Here is a 22,636-nt window from a genome sequence, read left to right as displayed (position 1 = left end):
GTGGTGGCGGGGGCCCCTACATATATATATATATGGTATCAGATTGATCTAATTTCTGTGCACTAAGGACAAGCCAGTCCTAGGTTACAAACTGAACTCTCCAATGCAAGATGCATTTCTTCCTTTAGGAGGTGCTATTGTCAGAAGAAAATAAAAAGGTTTCAGTTTTGTTTTTGCATGTGGGTGGGTATTCTGTTTGCAATAATTGTTTGGATACACTATATTTTTAATATGCTAGTTGTGATAATTTCATGCCAAATAAAAATGTCCATAGTCATATTTTATGTTCCTAAAGTAACAGAATGACTTTCAATCTAGAAAAGACAAAAGAAATGCTAATGTAGGGTTTTTTTCAATTTTTCCGAAAATTTCCGTTTTTTCCCGAAAAAAACCGGAAAAAAACGGGTTTTTTTCCGAGCTTCAAAATTTCCGGAAATTTTACATCTCTAGGCAAAAGGGTGATCGCTGCCTCCGTGGGCGGGAGGACACCCACGCAGGCAGCAGCACAGTGAATGGAGAGAGACGCCGTGTGAGTGACACACCAGGGTGCCAACCAATTTCGGCGCATGTGGAATGTTCTAGAGAAGTGCCACCACCATTCGGTGTTTATATATAAAGGAGATATGAAAACCAGTTTGGTTAGCTATTTCAAAATGTACTCCATTCACTTTGTTATTCAGTTCTGATGTTTGGGGGGAGTTTCTATATTTTGAGACTATTCTCTTTGAACACCACACTAAACAGTCTTTTCAATGTACAGACTAAAATACATCCTATCAAATTAATGCCCAACTTTACCTTTATTCTCCAATACGAAAGAAGAAATTATGCGATCCCATTCTTCATTTCTTGTATCCAGCAATACCAAAACAAGGTCAAACCTGCTAAGAAGAGGACTGCCAAGTGCGATGTTTACAGAGATAGATTCGTTAGGGTCATACTGGCCCTTTGGATTGGTTGCTGCCAGTATAGTGGTCCTCGTGTTCAGTTTGCACACTAAGCTGAAGAGAGATGATCTACAATTAATTCCATTTGACCCAGGAGCTAAATTTTGCACACAAAAACTGAACATGTTAACTTTGTGGAAGGATGTCTTTCATGTTGATGATTCCTGAAGGGCTTCATAAATTGCACATAAGCTTATAGGTGACAACTGAATGAAAAGTCATGCAGAGCAGGGCATGTTTGTATGTAGAGGACCACCAATGTAGGAAGAGACAGGGATCTATGTTTGTATAAGGGGGTCAAAATCAGCTTCTATTTTACTGATCTGACCAATAAAATTGTTTGCCAAGGAACACAAATTTCATCTTCACTCCACTCTAGCCTACCAGGTTCTTACCCAAAGGTCTAGTAGGGTTTTTTTCCCCTTTGTTTTTTAATCAAAAGCTGGTAAATTGAACTAGCACATTAATAATATGTGTATGCTTGTCCCACAAAGGCATGTGCAGCCTGACTATCACCCTGATCACTGATATTCACATATACGTATGCTGGATAGCTACCTATCTGATGCATGGTGATATCACACCTGTCCTCTCATGCACTAATTCACAAATATACAGATGTGTTTACACACATACATACACAACAGGAACTATATAAAAGAGCTCTGCTCACAGGAGGGGTGTCTGTGAGACTGGATACAGTGCAACATTCTTTGCCTTCCTTAATTCATGTGACCTTGAACTGAGGGTTTGTTTTCAGAGCTTCGAGTAGACACAGCACAACCCTTTCAATACAGCTATCTAGACACCTGTTCTAAATCTGACTTATAAGTGATCTATTTCCAGCTCGCTTGGCACCATCTTAGCTCTTACCTCATGTATTGAGAGGCAATAAGTACAACACCAAGAATCTTTCCTTTCATATTTGTAGTATGTAACACAGGGGAAAGTATTTTGACTCTTAGCCAGTAACAACAGAAATTGAAAAAAGACATCAATACTAGCCCCCCCTCCCTGTAATGCCTTAAGGATTTCTAAATATGGGAATGAAAGGATGAAGCCTCAGATGCACATACTTGGAATGGAAGAAGGGTCTCACATTCCCTCAACAACACACAAAAAACAACTGTTTCTAGGCTCTTCTGACTAAAAACAGTTTGCCATTTCCACTGAAAATAGTTCCAGGCTGTGCTCATGTCTAATCTTATTTCAGTACAAGGAAGATGTAAACATAAAGTCAAGTAATATTATTTGTTCCCATTTATGCAGCTTGTGCACATCATTCAGGTGTTGGAATAAATAATATTTCTTATTCTTTCACTGTTGATAGAAGTTTTATCAATGCATTGCTACATGCTGGGAAGATGATGAGGCCAAAAGAAGTAAATAGCCATTCAAAAGAATCCACTCCGCCTCCAGGTGCAGATCTAAAAATGGCTGGTATTCATCACCAAAACATAGTAATGCCAGTGGTTCTCAAACTTTTTGAAGTGGGATCCACTTCTACACTTACTTTGCTTTTTGGGACTCACTTGCAAAGCCACTCCTCGTGCTAATTTCACCTTCCCCAATGTAAACCGCAAGAATATTGCATTAGTTAACACTGAACAGCTTCATATTTTGTTTTTTCCATTTTTAGTATTTATTCATATGTAGTATTTCATGGACATTTTTTATGTATGTGGACAGGCAAACTCAAATTTGCTAACAAGCCCCCAAGAGCCTCCTCTTGCAGCTCTCTCTGTTTCACCTTCTCCCTCCTGACAGAGTACCACCTGCAAGAAAGTCATTATGAACTTTTGGGTCCCAACCAACAGCTTGAGAATTACTGGTTTATGCAGTGGCCAAGGTGAGTTTCAGGTTTTGGGGAGCCTCAGCAAGTTGCTACCTGGGTGGTAGGCCCTCCCACTCACTAGGCTTCCTCCCCTCCCCTTGTGCTGATTCAGTGACTGCCTTCTAACACCGCCTCTTCCCTAGTCCACAAGCTTTTCTCAACAGAATTGGTTGTGTGCAGGCATTCAGGTGGGAGGCAGTTGCCAATTGCGTTGTTGTGAGGTGCCAAATGGTCACCTCTTGGAATAAATGCTCCTCCCTTTCCCCCTGGTTCCACAGAGGAGGGGTGTCAGAGCAGGCCCGTAGCTACGGTGGGGCTTTTGGGGCCCCTGCCCCCTTTCTTAAAGGCACAGCCCCACAAGAATTTTTCCCCCTGTAAATGCTTCTTTCAATCATTTAAAAACATTTTCCTAAAGGTGCCTGCTCCTTTAAGCAGAGTGGGGTGCTGTAGTTGACTAATTCCTGCACTGAGCAAGGGGGCTGGAGTAGGTGACCTCTAGGATCCCTTCTGTCTCTGTGTCAAGAAACTGGCATCCTTTAAGAGAGTTTTTCTGCCTAAATGTTAGCTTTCTTGACTATAGAAGTCATCACCCCCAGCTGCCAGTTTGGCATCAGAATTGTGGCTTACGTTGGCAGAAGTGGTTTACTTGCAGCAGCTGAGAACTGTCATCTAAAGTGGTTGACAGCTCACAGTTTAGAGATCTATCCTGGTAATAGCTTTCTGTTGGCTAAATGGCTTTCTGCACTGAAAACGTCAGCCCCACCAGAAAAAAATGTGCCCCACAAGCCACAAAATCCTGGCTATGTGCCTGTGTCAGAGGCTCTTGCCACCACCAAGTACTCAAGGTTGGGTGGAATGACAGTGGCTGCTACTGCTCTCCTTGGGGGTAAAAGTTCAGCAACCAGATAGAAGCAAACAGTTATTGCTGCTACCTGCCCTTTGCTTTGAGACAAAGAGGGAAAAGACATCTTCCATCATTCAGCAAAAGTAAGGGAAGGAGGTCCAATCCCTTCCAGGAGAACAAATCCTGATAGAGTTTCTTTTGCCATCACTGCTGCCCAGAGGTGTAACAAGTGACCATTGCTTGTTCAGTGAATGAACAAGAGAGCAGCTGTGGTGCCTAAGAGCAGCGATGACTCACTTGCCTGTTCATCTTTCTCTGCAGGAGCTGGTAGCTGCTCGTGCAGGCAAGTTGATGCAAATCCACAAGTGAGTGCGAGGCAGCTGCTCTAGGCACCAGGGTACTTGCCTGTTCACTTGCCCAGGTGAGGAAGAGATGCAGCAGGAAGAAGGCAGATTTTGCTATGGCTACTCACTCTGCTGCCCAGAGAAGGGACAGGTGTAGCAACGGAAGCACCATCGGGATCGAGGCTTCTGCCTTCCTCTGCTGAACGTAAGGGGGTAGAATAGGAAAAGCTACACAATGTGTGCATCAAAGGGCCCAATCCCTTTGGGAGTCCCAATGGCACAGCTGTTGCTGCTTTCCAGAGACAGAAGACAGGCAATGATGTCTGCAGCTGGCCTTCCTGCGGCTCTGGCAACTATCTGAGGATGCCATCCCCCGATGTCAACCCTTACAACAGTGGGAGCCTTGTCACAAAGTGATGGTGGATGAATGCAAACACCACACTGGGGTTTTTGGATGTGGAGCAGAATAGGATTCAGCATGGGCACTGTTCTACATTCCCTTCGCTTCCTGGTCTCACACAGGGGTCATTTCCTGCTGGAGCGCACAGGAGCGGAGCTCCGGCAGTAAGGAGCCCAGGGGGCGGGCACATGCAACAAGCCCCACCCCCTGCTCCCAGCATCCCTCAGTCAGGCCAGGAGGAGCAAGAAGCAGCCAGGTAAGTTGCAGAGCCCACCCCCCGGGCCCGCCTTCAGGTACAAGCTCTCCCTCCTCTGTGATGGCAGATCTGCATGTTCACCCCCCCCCAATAGCTAGCAATCCAGAACAGTCCAGTGGAGCGTGAGCAGTGGGTGTTGCCTTCTGACACACTTCCGGTGATGTCAGGGGGTGTGGCATATGCAAATGAGTTATGCTAATAAGCTATGCTAATGAGCTCCTGCACCTCTTTTTTTTCGAAATGACCCGTGGTCTCACATATATACTTATCAGGCTGCAGACAGACAGACGTATTTTCCCCAGAGAGTTGATGGCAGTCTGAAGGAAGGCCCAGTCTTTGTAGTGTGCACACACATCCCATTTTTTTCTTCACTGAATGAGCTTTGTCAGATTTTGTATTATTTCAAAACATTGCTGAACCTGTTTTTACAGGGGCAGCACAGGAACAACAGGAGGTGCTTAAGAGGTTTTATTTGGTTTTCATCTGCAATTTTAAAATTATCGTTTATAAGCTGTTTTGAGCCAAAAAAAATGTATGGTAAAAGTATTTTGATAGAATAAATAAAAAGTGTACACCACAGAAAACATAATCAAATAATGTGTAAATCTCCCGTCTTACAGGCACACACAGTTGTTTTGTTTTAATCAAAAACTCAGGGTAGGGAGAGGGGAAAAACAACAGCTGCCTTACAGCTCTTGCTCTTTTTAATTTTGCAGTTTAAGTGCTATGGCTTGATTTTGCTTAATTTTATTAGTAGGGTTTTTTAATTAACTGGCATTTCTTACAGTCTCCCTACCATGCACTTCTAAGCAAGTGTGGCACATAAACATTGTTTGTAGGTGCAGTTTGATTCATGGGGGGGGGGGAGCTGTGTCATCTGTTGGCAACACCACTTAGACCACTTCTGCAAAATTATATGCCTTCTCTCTTTACTTAGAAGTTTCGCCAAGTTATCTCTGACTTTGACAGGCAAGAAAAAAATAGCCTCTGCACAGGGGGATGAAGACATCAAAAATAGTCTACAGATGCTAATTCATCACTCATACTGAAAGCTACTTACCCTGCCTTAGCTACACTGATGGTTTGTTGTTCCATTGCCTCATGAATGCTGGTTCTGTCATGTTCCTTGATGCTGTTAAATTCATCAATACAACAAAGACCTCCGTCAGCCAACACCAGTGCCCCTGCTTCCAGATTCCATTCTCCAGAGTCCTTCACAGCCGTTACTGTCAAACCTTCCAAATAAAATGTTTCTTTAAAAAACCTGAATGTTAAAAATGATTTCATGTAAGAACACACACACACAACACCTCCCCCCAAAACAGACTGACTCAGAATTTCATTTGAGCAAGGCTTGGCAAGGCCCAGCTTCAAAATACAAGGTTATAATGCTAGTCAGCATTTTGCTTCTAAGTTTTTGCTTGTGTTCCCTAAATTTTGTGTTTGAACTTTTAAACTTAGGTCTGAGTGGGTAGTGGAGGAAGCTGTTTCCCTGCCTATTATCTAAATTTGTTAGTCTTATTAAGTGGGAGAGGATAGAAAGAGGGGGGTTGGGTGGGAAGGGGTTGGTATAGGAGTTTTAGTCTACTTAAGTGAACGTTATTTGGATGTTTTGGACCACTGATTGCTACAAGGAAATTATTTGTTGTACTGTGGGTTGCTGGGGTGGGTGGAGGTGGAGGAGGAAACTGGAGGGTGGAACTGGGTAACATTGCACAGGGTGCCAGCATTGGGCTGGGGATCCCGGTGACCAGGGGCAGAGGGAGGTATGACAGAGGGAGAATGTCTTGGAAAGGAAGGAGAGTATGCTCGGTCCCCTTCCAACCTTCGTCCTGTCCCTAGGCATGTTGGTGTGAAGGCTAGGATGTTAAACTCCCCGTGCTGATGCTGAGTAATGCTAGATCCATTAATAATAAGACATGTTGGTGTGAAGGCTAGGATGTTAAACCCCCAGAATGATACAGGATTACCTGGTAGTGCAAAATGTGGATCTGGCTTGCATGACCGAGACCTGGGTGTGGAAGGGTGAAACTGTCACCTTGCAAGAACTGCCCACCCCAGGTTTCTCAGTCCTTCATCAGGCCTGAACTTTGGGGTGGGGTAGCTCTACTCACTCACGAGGATTTTCACCAACATTGATGGTGTAGGCCCCGTGTGGGACACTGAGGTGAGCTTGGCTGTCTGTCTGGTGTACCGACCGCCTAGCACACCAACTGACAGTCTGCTGAGCCTTTTGGAGGCCATAGCTGAGTGGGCCTTGGAGTTCCCAAGATTATTAATTATTGGGGACTTCAACGTCCATGCTGATGAAGCTGCGACCTCCATTCAGGCTTCAGACCTGGTGTCTTCCATGGCAACACTGGGGCTCACCCAGTTTGTATCAGATCCCACACATCAAGTGGGCCACATGTTGGATTTGATCTTTGGGATGGGGACAGATGTGTGTTTGACTTCAAAGGAGGACGTTCCATGGTCAGATCACTTGGTTTTGAAGGCCTGGCTGGGTGTTCCTGCTCCCCCCCCCCCCCCCCCGGTCTAAGCAGTAAGCTAATATGCTTGCCCGCAGAGACTAATGGATCCTATTGGATTCCAAAATGCTCTGTGGGATCTGATGCCTTCCGGCACCTCACTGGATGAGCTGGTAGAGGACTGGAATCTCCATCTCTCTAAAGCCATTGATGAGGTGGCTCCCCAATGTTCTCTGCGCTCTCATGGTAGATCATCCCCCTAGTACACTACAGAGGGGGAGGAAATGAGAACTCAGACGACTGGAGTGAATTTGGCAAAGGGTTCACAACAAAGCTACAAGAGCATTTTATAGGACGTTTATAAAATCCTATGAGATGGCAGTGAAGGCGGCAAAGAAGGAATTTCTCTCTGCCTCCATTTCGTCCACTAGCTCACACCCAGCACAATTGTTTAGGGTGATTTGTTCTTTGACATCCCTTACAAAGGGGAATCAAAAGAGTAGGAATCTGACCATTAGCTGTGAGGCATTTGTGAGCTTTTTTGCAGATAAAGTCTTGTCGCTCCACTGCAATCTGCCTGCCAGTATTGATCCAGTAAGTAAATTGGAGATGCCTTGGCTGTCTTTGGATTCAGTTTTTGATACCTTCAACCTGCTCTCTTCCACTGATGTCAACAGGATCCTGGGGGCTGTCAGATCAACCACTTGCCTCTTTGATCTATGCCCCTTGTGCCTGGTAAAGGCTGGTGATGAGAGGATACGGGGCCCGTTGATGGATATTGTCAACCGGTCCTCGGAACCAGGGACTTATCTGGAGAGTCTTAAGGAGGCTTTGGTTGTGCAGCTCTTGAAAAAGCCAACTTTGGATCTTTCAGCTCCTGCCAATTATTGCCCAGTTTCGAACATGTTGTTTCTGGATAAGGTAATTGAGAGAGTGGTAGCTGAACAGCTCCAGGATTTCTTGAATGACACATCAGCATTAGATCCATTCCAGTTTGGCTTCTGCTCTGGTCATGAGATGGAGATGGTATTGGTTGCCTTAGCAGATGATCTCTTCAGGCAGCTGGATCAAGGCGAGTTGGCGCTGCTATTGTTATTAGATCTTACAGCAGCGTTCAACACAGTTGATTACAATCTTCTGACCCACCGCCTCGTTGATGTAGGAGTTTGGGGGCTGGCCCTTCAATGGCCTCCTTTCTCCAAGGCTGGGGACAGAAGGTTGCGCTGAGTGAGAGTCTGTCCTCTAGACACCCCTTAACATGTGGGGTCCCTCAGGGGGCACTTCTCTCCCCGATGTTAACATCTATATGCACCCCCCCCCAGCTGGTGCAGCATTTTGGGCTGAGGTGTCGATGACACCCAGCTGTAACTGTTATTGAATGACCACCCAGATACCGCTCCAGATAATTTGGCCATGGGTTTGGAAGCCGTGGTTGTGTGGCTGAAGCAGAGTAGGTTGAAACTGAATCAAGCAAAGATGGAGGTTCTGTGGCTGAGGGGGGGGGGACTTCAGGGTTGGGATATAGGCTGCCAGCTCTTGATGAGGCACCACTGACATCAGCGCAATCCATCAAGAGTCTGGGAATGACCATGGACTCCTCCTTGAATATGGAGGCCCAGAACATGCACATTGCCAGATCAGCATTTTTCCATTTTCGACTCGGCAATTGGCCCCCTTCCTGTCATGTCCCGACGTAGCCATGGTAATCCATGTGATGGTCACCTCCAGGCTAGACTGCTGCAACTCACTTTACGCTGGCCCGCCCTTGAAACTGACCCTGAAGCTCCAATTGATCCAGAACATGGCGGTCTGAGTCCTGACGGGAATGTCATGGATGGCACATATACATTCAGTGCTGTGCCAGCCAAACTTGCTCCCAGTGAAATACTGAGTCAAGTTAAAGGTTTTGGTATTGACCCATAAGGCCTTGAGCGGTCAGGGACCAACATATCTACAAGATTGTTTCCTCTATTATCTCCCCAGGAGAGTGTTACACTCGTCAAAGAACAACTTGCTAGGGGTCCCTGGACCTAAAGCTATCTGGCTGTCCTTGACCAGGGCGAGGGCCTTCTCAGTCCTGGTCCCAACCTGGTGGAACTCTCTGCCAAATGACACCAGGGCCCTGCGGGACCTCATGCAATTCTGCAGGGCCCGTAAGGCAGAGATGTTCTGCCAGGTTTTCAGTTGAGGGCAGTGATGGTTTCCATCCTAGCTGGCATCCTTTTCTGCTCCTGCTGCTTCTTATATTTGCCTTGCCCTCCTCTCCCCTGCCCAGGAAGTAGCCAGCAGTCTGAAATTGGATAAATTAGTACACACCATCTGATCTCTTTGAAATGTGTGAATGTTTTAATTGTTTTATCTTGATATGTTTAAATGAATATTGTACATCGCCCAGAGCCCTGCACTAGCAGGAATTGGGCGATTAACAAATTTAACATATAAATAAAAATAAATTAAAAATAAATGAGTGAAGACCAATACAAAAAAAAAAAGAGGGAAGAGAGGATTTTTGCTCAATCAAGACAACAGCAGTTTATAGCATGTGGTTGGGGGGGGTGGGGAATTACAACTGGCTGATGTCTGCCTCATGACATGCATCTCCAGACCTTAATCCTACCCTGGGATGACGTATCTTAAAGACAATGGTCTTTTTGAAACTTAGTAGTTTGGGGAAGGTATTATTAGGTTTTGTGGAACACTCTTCCTCTAATCCTATTTACTTATTAAAATATATATATATATCATCTTTTCTTATGGCTCAGTGCAGTTTACAAGTCACAATTAAAACATACAAAATAAAACCCCAAATAACCACTCTACCTTCCCCCCACAACAAAACCAGTCTGTTATCTACCTTGCAGTGGCTCCTGCATAATTCTAGAAATGCTCCCCCTCCCAAAACCTCCCCAGGGAACCCATTCCATAAAGTGGGAGCTACAAAGGAGAAGGCAGCGGTCCTAACTGATGGCAAGAGGGCTGCTTTCAGTGGGGGAAGAGCTGGTAGGTGGCAGCCTGGGGACCATAATTAACACACCGGGACAATTTGGAGAGTATCCTTCAACTGAACTCTTCCTAAAGACTCTTTCAACTGAGAAAGGAGTGTAGCCCCTAACAGCTTATACCCCTGGGAATGGAAAACTAATTCGAAGTGTAACTGTGTGACTGCACATTCCCCTGGCACCCCCCCCTCCCCACATTACAGGGAGGGAGGAAGGGATAAAAATGCCCCCCTGGGGATGTGGGGCTCTGTAGTAGAGCATCTGCTTGCACTCAGCCTCAATCCCAAGCACCTCCCCCTAAATGGATGAGCTGGTAAGTAATTTAAAAGACTTCCACCAGGACACTGGAGAGCCACTGGCAAGTCAGGGGATACAATAATGACCTTGATGGACCAATGTTATGAGTCAGCATAAATTAGTATCATGAGTATCATGTGTGTTCCTTATACTGCTAAAGTTGGGGGTTAGATGGGCAGCCTACTGCAAGGTAATGCCATAGCATGCAGACAGGTGCTTGTATTATACTAAAAAAGCCCCCCCCCCCCCCCCGCTCATTGCCTTCCAGGTATGTTGCGGGGGGGAGGAAGAGAGGCCTGCTTAAGTCTCAAACATCCTTGAGGGAAAGATCTGGATCAGGGGGAAATTTCTTCTTCATTTACCCCCCCCCTCTAGTTCTTCTCTATGGGCTCTCAGTTAGTTCAACTCCGTGTTTGAAATATGGAGGAAATGACAGGGAGGCCTTACTGAAATTGAGAAGCCCTGCAGCTTTCTAAAAACAGCGGCCAAAGGGAACATCACAAAAATTAGGACATTCTTCCTTCTAGTGTCAAAGTTGGTATAATTTTCTTCAAAGGTTACCAGAATAGCTTGAGAGTAATAAACTGCAGCAGCTCCCACTCTGCTACTGGAAGCAGGCTTGAATTCTAGTCACTGTGACTGTCTATCCTACATGACAAAAGGAATGGTATTCTTTCCTAAAAATTGTAGTGTCCCCCTCTTAATAGCTCTGGATAAGAAGCCCTTAAGGGCTTGGGGCAGATGCCCACCCCTCCAGGGCCAGCCCAAATCACCCACACACACACACACACACCACAGGGAAGCAGGAAGATGGTGCCTGCCCTCCTCGCACCCCCACCACTAAGGAGGTGGGTAGACAGCACCACTGGGTGCAGGATCTCTCTCGCTCTTCTTCTGGGGATATGATGTGAGTAGCAGATCTGCTGCCCAGCCTCTTTGCCTCCTATCTGCGCTTTACTTGTTTCTTTATAAATAAAGCAACTACAACAAAAAACACCAGAACGAAGTTAGAGTCCAGTGACATCAGGTGCCACTGGACTTTAACTTTGTTCTATTGCTTCTATTTAGCAGGCTTGTTGTGGCACCTTATTTGTAGCATTCTATGGGGTCTGGTGTTTAGGATTAAGCTTACCTATCCACTTAGCACACAGGAGTCTGACAGCTTCAACCCTGGGTTTCTTTATAGCTTCACACACACTTGAAACTACAGCTCACACACACAGAACTAAGTCAGGGCCCTTCCATACAGGCCTTGATGGAGGAAACAGAAGTTACTCTGTGAGAGCTCACTTAAAGGCATAAACAAATTTACAGCACATTGTTAAACTAGTAGATGAAGTAGGCTCGAGTCTACAAAATTTATGGTGGAATAACATCTCATTAGTTTTTAAGATGCCACAAAAACCCTGTTTATTTCTTGCTGCAACAGACTAAGATGGTGATTCCTCTGGTGTAGTGGTTAAGTGTCCGACTAGGATGTGGGAGACCTGAGGTCAAATCCCCACTTGCACAGTGGAAGCCTGCTGGGTGACCTTGGGCCAGCCACACTCTCTCAGCCTCACCTACCTCATAGGGTTGTTGTGAGGATAAAATGGAGAAAAGGAGAACGATGTAAGCAGTTTTGGGTTCCAACTGGGGAGAAAGGTGGGGTATAAATGTATTAAATAAACAAAATATTTTATTTGCAAACTGGGGGGAAAAAACAAATAAATCCTAAACTAAAGCCCTCAAATGCATTTTCTTCCGAAAAAAATCAGGAAACATTAACTAGCAAGAAACCACCTTTTGAAGTGGGAACCATCATCTCCCCCTTACCCCCGTTACAGACCAAATAATGCTGAATTATGTGCTTCCTGCCTCTGTTCCTCCTGCGCCTTTCTCGTTCTAATCATTACGCCGAGTTTGCGCCAAAAACCTTTGCCTTCCTCTGGTCCAGCAGGTGGAGCACCAGCTAATATTTTCCAGTCCATTCTAACTACGGAAGCCCATCTTGCTCTGACAGGGAAGCCTCTGCTACAAGAGGCGGGTCATAGCTCAGCGTGCAGCCAATGAGCGCCAGCGCTGCCAGTTAACAGAGCAGAATGGGTTGTAGTTTAGTGGAATAGGAAAGCTGCAAAACAGTGTGGAGTGGGCTTGCAATTTCCCCCCCCAAAAGAGGCAAGAGGGGGGCAAAAAAAATAAAATAAGAGGAAAAAGTTCTTCAACTCATACCTTTACACGTTTGCTGCTTTGCTGGCATTGGAGTGTGCTCTGCAGAAGGAGACTCCTTTGGACTTTGTGGGGCTGCGGTTACGCGCCGCTACTATTGTTCGAGATTCCCCCCCCCAAAATATGGCAAAGGTTCAGGTGAACAATGTAGTGGTGCTGGATAATCCTTCTCCCTTCTACAACCCTTTCCAGTTCGAAATCACCTTCGAGTGTATAGAGGATCTGTCGGAAGGTGAGTACCGCTTCGCCCACCGTGCTTTTTAGGGCGCTGGACGAGCCCTTTCCGGGCTTAAACTTTGCAAAGGCCTGCTGCTGCTGCTGTTTGAACAGTTTTCGCCTTGGCCGGATGAAAGGAGCTGGGGCTCGCCGCCTGCTTCAAATGCTCGGGGCTGGGGTTCCTGCCCATCCCGGGAGAGCGAAGGAGTCCGGAGCGAATGGCTTACTGGGTCCTTTGCTGCGCGAGCGGAGGGGAGCCGCCGAGCCCCGGGCACGCAGTTCGGGAGAGGGAAAGCATTAAGTTGCAAGGAACTTGTTTGAGTGGTGATAGCAGCCATGTTGCCAGCATTGTGATGTTCGTGGGTTGTCGGGCGCGTACGCGAGAGAGGAGGGCTTAGCGAGAACATCTCGCATGCCTCAGGCTGAACGCAAGAGCAGCAAGGCAGCTTCCACAAGTTTATGGGCTTCCCCCTTGTTAGAGAGGGCTGACGGGTGGGATTAGCTTATTCTTTTTTTTCAAACTAACACTACATGACTTGTAAAATGCTGCACGTGGAGCTGAAAGCCAGCCATCGATCAACGAGGGTGCTGAAGTTGATTAGTCACCTTTTTTATTTTTGGTGCTGTTTGGAAACATACTATTTATGCTTTTTTAGCGTTTGCTGACATTTCTATTCTAGAGAATGTGTTGTTGGAAACTTAAAAAGCCACTAGAGTAACGTATTTACTGTCCACTGCTAAGTATCGCTTCCCCAGAAAAAGTGGGATGTGCTGATGCCCACAGTGATGTCAGCCACTTTCCCTCCAGAACCAGGGTAGGCTGAACTGCCTGACCTCCCAAGGTAGCCCCTCCCATTCAGGAACCTGACAGGATAGACTACTGAATACTCAAGTATTATGCAAGAACTAGCTTGAAGGCGGCAATTGTTGGTAGTGATGCTCAAGTGTTGAACTGTGGTGCAAGGCTGCTTCTTATGTGGAGGTTTTGCAAACTGGAGGAGTGCGTTTTAGGGGAGCACCCACACACCATCCTTTAGCTGTTTCCCCCTCTGCTTTACTGTGATCTTTCACAACCCAGGTTTTGCATGATCTCTTTGGAGAGATTGGAGCCAAAGCACTTTTGGATGCTGCCTGGATGGGAAAATGCATTTTTTCCACCTGATGCCACCCATTCTCCTTTCCTGAGTCCCCCTGCGGCTGCCATTTCCCCCATGACATCAGAGGGCTTTTTCAAGCTTCTTTAAAAAATGAGCAATTGATGGCACTACAGCACTGTAGTAAATTATCTATTACTTCCTCTGAAGTCCCAACTTTCATTTAAAAAATCCCCCTCTCTAGCTGTTTTTGTTGAGGAGATATGCCTTTCCCTTTTATCTCTACAACAAAAGCTGCTAGAGCCATAAACGTTTTTAAAAAATGAAAGTTGGGAATGCAGAGGAACCAAAAGATAAATCATTATATAGTGATTATTGCTAATATTAAAAAACCTACTGGGGTGGTGGCATTCGCAGTGGTGGTGGTGGGGAGGGCTGAGGCAAAGAAGACATAAATAAAACTACCTTGTGGATGTTTTGTTGCCACTGCAGGTATGAAAGCTACATGAAGAAGTGTTGCCCTGTGGCAGCAGCCCAAGTCTAAGCAAGACTTACATACAGGAGTGTGTACGTACACAAACACACACACAGAGAAGCAGTAATAACTGTAAAAAGAAAACAGTAATTGGGAGCCAAACTCCCTCTTCAGTCATCTGGGGTGGAGGAAGTTAGGAAAAAAGTATTGCCCTTTCCCCATGAAACTGAATTGTACAAAATCAGGTATGGTTCCAGGTTTGGGGTGGAGAGGCCCTGGACTGAGAGTGCCTGGGACCCTGCCTGCTGCCATGCACCTGCTTGTGCCTGCCCCTCTACCTGTGCATCTCCAGCTTGCTCGCCAGCCCTCACATCACCTGTGAACACACCACATGCATGCTCTTCTCCTTATAACCACGTGCAGCTGAGAGAGAGAGTGAGTGGCAGGTAGGCATGCCGCAACAGCCATGGGTCCTACAGGAAATCTTGGGCTCTGGCCGCTGCCTAACCTCAGCCTATGCTGGATCCTGTTCAAAATGAAACTAAACTGTTAATGGCTACCCAAAAACATTGTTTCATCACTTAACTGTGAAGCTGTGGGTTTACTGGATTGGTGGTATGTTTTCATGCTCATTTACTGACAACATTGACAAATTGTGAAGGAATGTGAAAGGAACATCTATAGCAATTCTAATATTAAGAAAGGTGATAGAAGGGATTGTTTTATTCTCCTCCCCGTTCTTTTTATTGGATTGAAAGCCTGATCCACAGCCCAGCTGAGGCCAAATACTTGGTTACATGAGCTCATCTTAACTTATTCACTTTGGTGGAATGAAATGGACCCAGTCATCTGTGAAACGACTAAGAGGCCTGGCTGTTAATGACTTAGACATAAAAAATAAGGTTGTCCTATAGAGAGCGATTCCTACATGAAATTGGCAGAAGAGCATAATGAAAGGACGGAATTGGGGGGAGGGGCTACTTGACCTTTCAGAGCATTGAAAATGTTTATAATGCAGATGTCTACAACTACTGACTTGCCTATACTATTACAGATTATTAAGATGTGGTGGTATTTTGGATAAAAATTCATACTTGGCTATGAAACTCAGTGGATGGTCCTGAGTGAGGCATTATCCCTCAGCCGAATTTGCTTCATGTGTGGTGTGAAAATAAAATGATGTCTTGCAAGCCATCCTGCCTTAGTAAGACAGGGCCCCTCAGTTGTTAGCAGCTGAATTGCTATGGCTTGGGAAACTAATGGGCACTTCTGGTATCACATTTACTTGGCAATAAATTCCACTGATTTTTATAATACTTGATTCTAAATGCATGATTATAATGTCTAATTTTGAGAGCTAAAATAAATTATTGAGAGTGGGGAGTTGGATGGTACCATGTGATTGGGGGGGTTCAAGTAAAATTGGTATTTACATAGTGCTTGTGTACTCTAAAGCTTTTCTTCTTCTAATGCAGATTTGGAATGGAAAATTATTTATGTGGGCTCAGCAGAAAGTGAGGAGTATGACCAAGTTTTAGATTCTGTTTTGGTGGGCCCTGTTCCTGCAGGAAGACACATGTTTGTATTTCAGGTAGGTCTCTTTGTTTAAACATTGAAAATACCACCAGTGGTGCTTATGTTTGCATACTGCTCTTTTAAAAAAAAACCCACATCATCAGTAGTCACAAATCCTGACTTTTTAAATGTCAGTGAAGATCAGCACTGTCACTTCCTTAAGTGGTTGGCAAGTCAAAGCCTTAACTCAAAGCTGGTCAGCTTTCTTGACGACATCCCATAGCCAATTTTATGACAAGTGTGCACAAATAGCCGCTTCTCATAAGGTTAGAAGCAGCTTGGCACCAGTATGGAGACAGCTGCTAAAGTAGATAATACAAGGAGAGTGAACTGATTTGGAGAATATAAACTCTTCATAACAGAAGCTGTTTTACTGTGATATTCGTAGGGGTGTACATTGATCAGGCCAACTATGCTGCATATGCATGTGGTGGGGTGGGGGATGAGTGGCTTTCTCAGTGGGCAGAGTGCTTCCAATGTGAACTCCACCAGAGTTATGGATATACCTGTAAGAGTTTATGCTATTAAGGAGCACACATCTCTGACCCTCTGACAAACTATAAAGGTGCATTGGTCACAAGTGGGAATGATTATAGTGACATTCCTTCTACTTCAGAAGGAAAAAAGACTCACTTTGGTCCCGTTCACACTAGGCGATTTGGGCCGGGAGCGGGACAGTTCAGGGGCAGAGCAAACCGGCGCGATCACACCACAACATCTGGGAAGCGTCCTGCTTCCGTCCCCGAACTGGCCCTTCCCCACAAAAAACCGCCACAACTTGCAACCACCTACCTTGGTGGTTCATCGGGAAGCTGCGCGGCAAGCCGGTCGTTTGATCGCCGGCGCGTCCTTGCGCCGGCACAACCCCGGCCCGTAGCCGAACTGCGCATGCTCCGACATGCGCAGTTCAGCCGGCTCCCGGTCAGGGCTGTGTTTTCTCCCCGGCGTTTGATCGTGCCGGGGAGAAAAGGCGCCGCGGCCAGGGGATCCGTGGGATCCCGCCGCGGCGTCTCAACGTTGGCGCGGCTTTTCCCCTGCCGTGTGGCAGGGGCCCTAATATGGCTGTATGTTGTACATACCATTTGTGTAAATGCTTCTCACACAGTTTCGAGTGCTTGTGTACTCTAAAGCTTTTAATTTAATTTAATTAATTCGATTAATGTATTTAATTCATATCTACCCCGCCTGCTGCCCAACGGGGACCTAAAGCTTCTTACATAATTCCCCTATCCTCACTACAATCCTGTAAGATAGGTTAGGCTGAGTGTGACTGGCCTAAGATCATCCAGCAAGCTTCCATAGCATGAGTGGTGATTTGAACCTGGGTCTTCCAGATACTAGTACAACACTCTTAACCACTACACCACACTGGCTCTCATTGGCTTTATTATCTACCGTGCACCTAAAGGATCCCTGAAGGAGCTAGGTGTTAGCTGCTTGGTATATTAATCTGACAATAAATCACATTTAATTCATATCTACCCCGCCTGCTGCCCAACGGGGACCTAAAGCTTCTTACATAATTCCCCTATCCTCACTACAATCCTGTAAGATAGGTTAGGCTGAGTGTGACTGGCCTAAGATCATCCAGCAAGCTTCCATAGCATGAGTGGTGATTTGAACCTGGGTCTTCCAGATACTAGTACAACACTCTTAACCACTACACCACACTGGCTCTCATTGGCTTTATTATCTACCGTGCACCTAAAGGATCCCTGAAGGAGCTAGGTGTTAGCTGCTTGGTATATTAATCTGACAATAAATCACATGGAGAAATTCTTACATGTACTGTAATTGGTGTGGAGCAAGTACAGGAGTAACAGTGCCTGCACTGTTTAAAGGTGTGTGTATGAGTTTTGGGGTTATTTTTAAAAAATGCTGTGGGAACAAGGATAACGTTGAGAAAACTCATTAATTTGAAACAAACTCCCAACTAATTGTTAAATGAATTATTTGATCTGAAACCTATATAATAAAGTGAACTGTTTTAAGGTTACTTGACACTTGTGTGTATTTTCCATGTACTGAGGCAAAAAGCAGGAGGGAGAAGGAAAGAATGGCTTGCATGGGAGAAAGTTAAACCTCCCATTCCCCATTACTCTGGGCTTGACCCAAATTGCACAGATTGGCTGCTTTTTAAGGTTACATATCTTCAAGGACCTGGCTAGCTTGGTCTTATGTAGTTCTGCATGTGAGATGGCTGTTGAGGAATTAAGGCAGAAGGGGCTAAAATAGCATGTATGCCAAATATAAATATGTCTGTACCTGATTTTGTATTCAAGATATTTCATGGAGGAGTGGGGGGAGGAAATGAATTAAAAAACAAATCCTCACAAAAATTAAGAGTGAACTCAGAATAAATCTAGGACCTGAAAAATAAAATGACAATCTTAATTGAAATGTTTTCTATATTTGAATGTGACTGCTACTTATCCACTCGATGATTTATGTACTACATCAACAGTGCCACCTTAAGTAGAGATATGCTCTTCTATGTCCATTGAAGTCAGTGGGCTTTGACAGGTATAACTCTGCTTATGGTTGTACTGCAAATCTCCATAACTAGAAGTATATGATGATTTGATTTTTTTTAAGTGGGAGAGCCTTAACCAACACTCTTCTAATTGCCCTCCCCCTTTTTTGCCACAGGCAGATGCTCCTAATCCAGGACTAATTCCTGATGCAGATGCTGTAGGAGTTACAGTTGTATTAATCACCTGCACTTACAGAGGTCAAGAATTTATTAGAGTTGGCTATTATGTAAACAATGAATATACTGAAACAGAATTGAGGGAAAATCCTCCTGTAAAACCGGACTTTTCTAAGGTAGGACATGCTCAATTTTGGCAATATACGATTTCATTTAAATGAAGAAACAAAGGGAATACAATCAGTAAGTCATATAACACCAGAAGTTTAAATCAAATTGCATAAGAAACTTGATAAATCATATATGCAAAAGAAATTTGAGAGGGCTTGGAAATCTGAGAGGGACTTTGTCAATCTGAATTCATCTTGAGTTATTAAGTAGTGACACTGCTCTACTTTGGATCCTTTCCAGCTATCAGTTACTAAAATGGCTGTTTATCTACATACTAGCACTGGATGATTTTGCAGCATACCAGCACTGGATGACTTTAAACCCAGAGTCATCTTGCTTGCTTGTTTACTGAACTGAGGCTGCAATCCTAATGCATTTTCTAGTAGTAAGCTCCATTGAATAACATGGGCCTTACTTCTGAGTAGGCCATTTTAGGAGCGCTCCCTTAGTATCTAATCAATATAGTTCTGGCAGTTCAGCTGGGGCTGAACTTGAATCCATGCTCAACCCCCTCAGTGTGTTAACGATGGGTTCAGTCCCTGAATCTGTGCCACTGAGGCATGTGTTACAAATGTTACACATTCCTTACAGAATAAGCATGAATCTGGGATTATGGAATCAACAGGGCTTCCATGCAGGTTTAAGACTCAGTATTGTTTTGTTTGGCCTTGACTTGAATACCCAGGCTAGCTTGATCTCATCAGATCTTGGAAGCTAAGCATGGTCATCTCTAGTTAGTATTTGGATGGGAGTCCACTGAGGAAGTCCAGGGTCATAGAGGAAGACAATGGCAAACCTCATCTAAATGCATCTTGTCTTGAAAACCCTCTGGAGTTGCTGTAAATCAACTTTGACTTGACAGCACTTTCCACCACCACTACTTTCTTTAGAAGCATTATCTGAGAGCATTTGTGATGAAAGCTTCTTTGTTCTTCAAACTTTAATGTTTCAGCTTGCACAAACAAAATGCCTAAATGTGTTAAATCTCCAGTAATGTGAAAATCTGACCTACTTAATTGTAACTTACAGCTGGATGTCTAACTCATTCTGCTTTTCCTATTTGTTCAGAGTAAGAGTAAAGTCATTATGTTGCTTGACTGCATTCAAAATTAAGTGTACTGTGCTTTAAAATGGCTATACTAACTGTGAAAATATGGCTGTTTAAGGAAGGTAGTGTGCTGAAAATGTACAGTTTACATTTCAACAAGCAGACAACCCCTTAAAGAATGGTTAAAAGATAAGTCATTTGGAAAAGCTAAAATGTTTGATAACAGAACTTGTTGAGACAGTAAGTTCTATCACAGAGTTCTTCTGTAATTGGTTTTAACAGTTCTGTGCGACACGAGTTCATACAGTAGAACATTGCAGTCTGTTTGTTGGAGTGTGAAGATCTGAGCCATAAAACACAAATTACTAAAGAAAAGAAGCGTTCAGGAGAATGTCTAAATCAACACAGCAGAAACAAGGGGCACAGGGTGAAGGGTTTGTGTCTTGTGGAGCCATGGACTCTACAACCAAACATGATAAGTTTTAAGGACTTCCTCAAGATTTAATATGTTCTAAACTGTTAGCTGCCTTGGTGGCCCTTGTTAGGGCAGAAGTGGAATATAAATTTTTTAAACAAGAGCATATAGACTATTTTTTCTTCCTGCTTCTGACGACTGAAACAAGATCTTGGGGCTCATTTGCGGTGAAAAGCTCCAGAGAGCATCTGGGGAGCAAAAATCTCATTGCAGGATACACCCATAAATCCAGCTTCACACATGCTACAGTAGGAAGCCTAGTCTCCTCTGTTTTCTGCTCTAGGTAACTTGTGCACTCTGCAGATAATTTAAAGCCTGGGCGGGGCCAAAGGCACAAACCACAGGACTCTCCAGCTCTTCACTTGGGGCTTACTACCTGCTTGAAGTTTGTGTTGGGGGGGGGGATGCCTGTTGAGATATCTATGCTTTTTTTTTTTTTTTGGTAAGCTGCTTTGAGTTCTCAGTATGGGAGAAAAGTGGGATACAAATATTCCAGATAAACTAAACAAATAACGAGCATAAGCTAAACAAATAATGAGCATACTCTAAAACAAAGCTTGATACTCTTGTTATGAATGCCCTGGGAGAGTAGCCATTGTATGACAACAGCAGTAATATGCAAGAACTGCTTGTCAGAGTATCCCTTCCACGAGGAATCTTGCTATACTGCTACCACCAGCTATAAGGTGCTTAATTAAGCTTGGAATTGCTGAACGTCCTGAGTGGCCCTGCCACTCGGTGAAACCCTCACTCAGTTGAGTTTCCAGTAGTTTCCTGTATGGTAGTTGTATGAAATAACTGTGGGATTGAGGTGAGGTCAGACCAGAGGTCATTTCGGGGGGGATCGCGGGGGAACGCAGTTTCCCCGGGTGAGGTGCGGGGGGCGGGGCACATGATGAAGCCCCGCCCCCTGCTTCCAGCCGCCCCGCTTCCGGCCCTCATTCAGCCAGGAGGAGGCAGGAGAAGAGGGAGGGTAAGTTGCTTCCTCCCCGCCTCTCCCCACCCCTGCCTGCCTGGAGCCAGGGAGGGCCTTGGCGGGGCTTCCTCGCACTCCCACCGGCCTTGCAGGTCCACCGCCGGGCCCCTGATGTCAGGGGGTGTGGCATATGCTAATGAGTTATGCTAATGAGTTCCCCTAGCTCTTTTTCTACGAAATGACCCCTGGGTCAGACTACTATGTTTCATGTGGTTGGAAGGTGGCAGCACTCATTCCTGCCCTAGTCCTTATCCTTTATACACTTTTATATATCACAAAACAGTGTGGAAGGGAAGAATTGCCTTATTTTCTGTCTGTGCTGTCAGCATTTTCTGTAAAGTTCCACATAAGACTGTTTACTACACAGAACTGAAGATTAAAAGTAGTGCCATTTTAAAATAGCAAAAGCTTCATTTTCCTTTCCCAGTCCTGAAATTTTATGACTGCTTTAAAATCCTGAATTAGTGTAATTCTGAAACATCAATAAACCTTGTTTTCCAGCTACAGAGGAACATTTTGGCATCTAACCCCAGGGTCACAAGATTCCACATTAACTGGGAGGACAACACTGAAAAGCTGACAGATGCAGAGAGCAGCAATCCAAACCTCCAGTCACTCCTTTCTACAGATGCATTGCCTTCTGCTTCAAAAGGGTGGTCAACATCAGAAAATTCACTAAATGTTATGTTAGAATCTCATATGGACTGCATGTGACTGATTACCCTTCCCTTCAGTGCTATGTATGTGTTCAATTGTGTTTAAAAAGAGGGGGGAACCCCCACACCATAACACAGTCTGTCTCCAACCAGCACCAGAACCTCTCTCCTAGAGTTACATTTAAGTTACCTATTCAAAAAATGTGAAGACTTTGTTTAAAAAACAAACAAAACCCCATATCCTGTAGAAAGTTTATAAGGAAACAAAAAGTATTTGAGTGGATGTATAAATAAAAACTATTTTTAAGTAATTTGCTGATGTTCTGTTGAGTCCATACTAAACTTCTTAAAATGTTTATACTCCTCATGTTAATATAAATGGCAAGAGAGGAGGCATGTATATTATTAGAGTTCTAGTAGACATTCCCATTTGTTACATATGTACACAAGATTATTATTTTAAATTGCATCTATTCTGACTATAGTAAATGCCTGTCTGTGGTTAAAACACACATTTTTAAAACATGTAATTTAGTTTAGGATCCAGATGGCTATCCTAGCAGTATTCCCCCACCCTCCCAATTAATGTTAGTAAGGTACAAGGAACTCAGAGAAGGGGAGGGAGACTGCTGTTTGAGAAACAAGCTCCAAATCTCCTTACGCACAGAGACCTGGGTGTGTGTGGCTCAGTAGATCTGAGCAA

General features: G+C 44.6%; 2 protein-coding genes across 2 annotated transcripts in view; one reads left to right on the top strand and one right to left on the bottom strand.

Moving 5' to 3' along the window:
* Positions 1–22,636, bottom strand: part of MCM9 (minichromosome maintenance 9 homologous recombination repair factor) — a 62,966-nt gene that overhangs the window by 19,973 nt on the left and 20,357 nt on the right. Inside the window, exons 7-8 of the mRNA XM_015409069.1 lie at positions 5,686–5,860; positions 799–1,001 (exon numbers count right to left, since the gene is read on the bottom strand). Of these exons, the coding sequence (XP_015264555.1) occupies positions 799–1,001; positions 5,686–5,860 (378 nt within the window). The remainder of the gene's footprint in view (positions 1–798; positions 1,002–5,685; positions 5,861–22,636) is intronic.
* On the top strand, positions 12,487–22,166 carry ASF1A (anti-silencing function 1A histone chaperone). Its single transcript, XM_015409070.1, has 4 exons — positions 12,487–12,829; positions 15,858–15,973; positions 18,607–18,783; positions 21,779–22,166. The coding sequence occupies exons 1-4, from the start codon at positions 12,721–12,723 to the stop codon at positions 21,989–21,991; spliced, it is 615 nt and encodes a 204-aa protein (XP_015264556.1). The 5' UTR covers positions 12,487–12,720; the 3' UTR covers positions 21,992–22,166.

Source organism: Gekko japonicus, unplaced genomic scaffold (assembly GCF_001447785.1).
Source record: "Gekko japonicus isolate JY-2015 unplaced genomic scaffold, Gekko_japonicus_V1.1 scaffold50, whole genome shotgun sequence".
In the NCBI taxonomy this organism is placed as follows: Eukaryota; Metazoa; Chordata; class Lepidosauria; order Squamata; family Gekkonidae; genus Gekko; species Gekko japonicus.
Note: the sequence above shows the minus strand (reverse complement) of the source record. Positions and strands in the feature narration are given on the sequence as shown.